The sequence below is a fragment of the Sturnira hondurensis genome, unplaced genomic scaffold, assembly GCF_014824575.4.
Source record: "Sturnira hondurensis isolate 20B ecotype Veracruz unplaced genomic scaffold, ASM1482457v3 Scaffold0007908, whole genome shotgun sequence".
NCBI lineage: Eukaryota > Metazoa > Chordata > Mammalia > Chiroptera > Phyllostomidae > Sturnira > Sturnira hondurensis.
Window position 1 is genome coordinate 56,780 of NW_028080539.1, and position 3,818 is coordinate 60,597.

The window sequence follows — 3,818 nt, forward strand, 5'->3', positions numbered from 1 at the left end:
GTGATGTTCAAATAAATAAAACATTGTGTTGGGCCCCTGAACCAACTTGGGACATGAGCCCTGTGTGTGCTGTGCGTGAAGGATGAGTCAGCCTGTTTGCATCTCATATTATAATGTCCTTCAGTGTAATCACTGCTGACTGCTGTATTGTCTTCTGATTCTCAGTGTAAAATATGTCCACGTAGAAGTACAAAATTATTACAGATTGGTAGTGTCCAGAGGTAACAGATGAAGGAGGTGGCCCATGTGTTCAAAGGGAGTGAAAGGGGACCAACATCCAACTGTGAAATGAATGGTTCTGGGGACGTCATGGACAGCACGGGAGGAGGGCAGAGATGCAGTGAATGTACCTGTGTGAACGCAGCTGAATATGCAGACTCCAAACTTTTGCAACACCAGAAATGATAATATTTGTATCTATGTATAGTGACAGATGTCAACTACAATCACTCTCATGGGATTTTTTGCAATATATATCCATATAGAACAGTAACGTTGGTCTATGGCCATACCACCCTGAATGCGCCCGATCTTGTCTGATCTCGCAAGCTAAGCAGTATCGGGCCTGGTTAGTACTTGGATGGGAGAACAGTAATGCTGTACCCTTAAAACTAATGTAATATTGTATGTCAATTATACCTCAATAAAAATATAAAGTAAATGATAAAAATAAATTCAAATCTTCTTTCCACAGAAAAACATGTATGTGAATGTTCACAGCTGCTTTGTTAACAGTCTCCCCAACCTGACAGCAACCAACAGGCCCTGTGTGGGTGTGTGTTACAGCTGTGTGTAGACTCACCCACGCTGGGAACAGAGGTGATGTTCTCCAACAAGTGGCCTCTTTTTAAAAGGCAATGTGATTCAGATTATGATTCTAATGATGACACATTTTGGAAGAGGCAAAACTCCAGGGATAGTGTGAATCTGTTGTAAATTTGACTAGGTGAAAACAAAGGGAGAGCAACTGAATTATTCTATATGACAGTGTAATGGCACCTAAATGGCACTGTGACCCTGCCAAATGCATTATAAACTGACAAGCACAATGAGAGACCTTAACGTGTGCACATGACGTGCAGTGTAGGAGGTTGAGGGTCCCGTGGAGGGATGCAGAAGTGACAGGAGCCCATCAGTTGACACTGTGAAGGCAGGAGCCACTGCCCTGGAATGGGGAGGAAAGTTACTGACCAAAGTACCTGTGCCAGTGAGGGACACCAATCAGACCAACATCAAAGGAAACTGCACATGAAACTGTTCTGGAGGTGACAGGGTGGATTCCCAGAGGGTACAGGTAACAATGCAGGTGTGGCTGTGCTGTGCACTGTCGTAGTGGGTGGGTGCCAGTGGGAGTGAGACTGCTGATTCAGGAATGGAAATAGGTATTTCTCACCAGAGGCAGGAGGCGAGATACTCCCGGCAGTGCTGTATTGGGGTTGCTGATAAGAGTATGAAGTCAGGTTTGGTTTCATGGACACGTACGATGGTGTATAGAAATATTTACAAAGGTGCATGTTTCTGCATTAGTTTACTCATAAATATTTTATTGTCTTGTCTGTTGAGTGAAATTGCACATGACTGGTGGACAGACACAGAGCGGGAGCAAATCTGCATGAAGAAACTCCACCAAGAGTCTTGCTGGACACAGAACAGGAGACCCTTGGAGATGGGAGAGTTTCATTTCCTACAACAAGGTCTGAGCAGGCAGAGCACTGGGGCTTCCCCATCATGACCCAGATGCCTCTGCTCCTCACCCTCCTCACTCCCTGGACACGGAGTTTCCCTGGGAGGAGTGGGAGTGGGGAAGCAAAGGATGTCCGTGAAGGACATTTGACTGCCTGTCACTTCTGGCGTCTGGACTTGAGCAGTGGATATTCTCAGTCTCCTACCACCATCTGCCCTCACTTCCAGGGCACAGTTCAGACTGTGCTGATCTGGCCAACATGTAGTGTCTGGTCTGTGCACGTGTTTCCCATCCATGTACATGAAATGAGTGATGACCTTCTCTCCTACAAACTCCCAGGCAGAACCACCATAGCAGGTGTCCTTGAGACATGCAAGGAATTATTCCAAAGACTTAAAAAGAGATGGCTCATAGTACAATCTAATTCACTGTTTAGAGAAAAAACAGATATGCCAACTCCATGGGAAGACTACAAGATTTCAAAACTATGGGACAACATGTATGAGCATAGGCGCAAAAATTCCTCAATGGATTCATAGGAGTCATGTTATATCAACAAAGATCTACCTTGACTACAAGGGAGGACATGAGCTGAGGAGGGTATTTGAGAAGTTTCTGAAGGATGGGACCCTGGATTTGTAGGGAGAGCAAATATGAAGATGTACTGAAATACATATATATATATATCAGATTCCCCATCAGATTTCCCCATTTGTCAAAGAATCGACAAACTCTTACCAGCGGTGCTATGACACACCACAGGAGAAAGATGTAACCGACATCATGATGGGACTCATTGATACTGCAGCCCCTGGTCCATAAGGTGCTGACGTCAGCATGGTCCTTTCGGGATAAAACAGCAAGCACATCCCAAAGAAAAACTTTTACCAGGGTGAGGCACCATCACCCAAGGGACACCAGAGGGTGCTGCGTTCTGCTCCTTCTTGAATTGTGATGGGCTGCTGGGACTATGACTACAGGGAGCTGAGGGGAGCAGGCACCCACGCCTGGGGGACAGCTACAGCCCTGGTCCTCTGACTGCTGGACCCAAAGAACTTACAGGGCTGTGTTGTGGGAGACTCCTGTGCCTTCACACCCCTGACACTAGCTCTGCGGCTCCCCAGTGGTCTCAGTGCTGGAAGGAGGAGACCTGCTAAGAACCCACAGGGAGGGCAGGGAGGGGTTTTACTAGAGAGGCCAGAACAGGGTCAGAAGGATGGGGTTAGGTTCGGGGAAAACAAAGCCACTGGGGCAGGAGGGTGAGACTGCACACAGGTCACTGTTCAGTCCTCCCATTTTCCAGAGGGGAAATTAGGACTGAGGTCCCCGGGGACTTAACAAAGCTGCTTGGGTGGAGGACATCCAGCCAAGGGCCTCACTCAGTGTCTCAGTCACTGTGCAGTCACTGCTGTGTAGGAGGTGCCAGTACCTACCTCTTTCCATATAACCCCCAGGGGACATCAGGGTGACACTGGGGCACCAAGAGAGGAAGCTGATTTGCATGAAGCACATTCTCCTCCTAATGGGTCTGGGAGGCAAGAAAAGGCCCCAAGGACACCACCCTCCACCCCAGAAGCCTGAGGAGGCCGTGTCCTGTGAGTGACCTACCATGGCCTGGATGGTGCTCCTGCTAGGGCTCCTCACTTACAGCTCAGGTCAGAGGAAGGGACTCTGCACTCTTGGGGGACACATCAAAGCAGGGTCTCAGGGTGATCTTGTCTCTCATAACAACACCCATGTCTTTCCTGTTGGTTTCAGGTGTGGATTCTCAAACTGTCACCCAGGAGCCGTCACTGTCTGTGTCTCCAGGAGGAACAGTCACACTCACCTGTGGCCTTACCTCTGGGTCAGTCTCGAGTAGTAACTACCCCAGCTGGTACCAGCAGACCCCAGGCAAGGCTCCCCGCATGCTCATCTACAGCACAAACAGCCGTCCCTCTGGGGTCCCTGAGCGCTTCACTGGATCCATCTCTGGGAACAAAGCTGCCCTCACCATCACAGGGGCCCAGCCTGAGGATGAGGGCGACTATCATTGTCTTCTGTACATGGGTAGTGATATTTACACAGTGATGTGACCCCATGGGGAAGTGCAACCAAAACCTCCTCTTGTGCTCAGAATGGCTCAGCTTTAGTG

At 48.6% G+C, this 3,818-nt stretch overlaps 1 gene segment (V, D, J or C); it reads left to right on the forward strand.

Moving 5' to 3' along the window:
* Positions 1-3,146: 3,146 nt before the first annotated feature.
* On the forward strand, positions 3,147-3,759 carry LOC118992160 (immunoglobulin lambda variable 8-61-like). The segment is given in 2 exon segments: positions 3,147-3,339; positions 3,443-3,759. Coding segments are annotated over 2 exon segments (363 nt in total).
* The last annotated feature ends 59 nt before the right edge of the window (positions 3,760-3,818 follow it).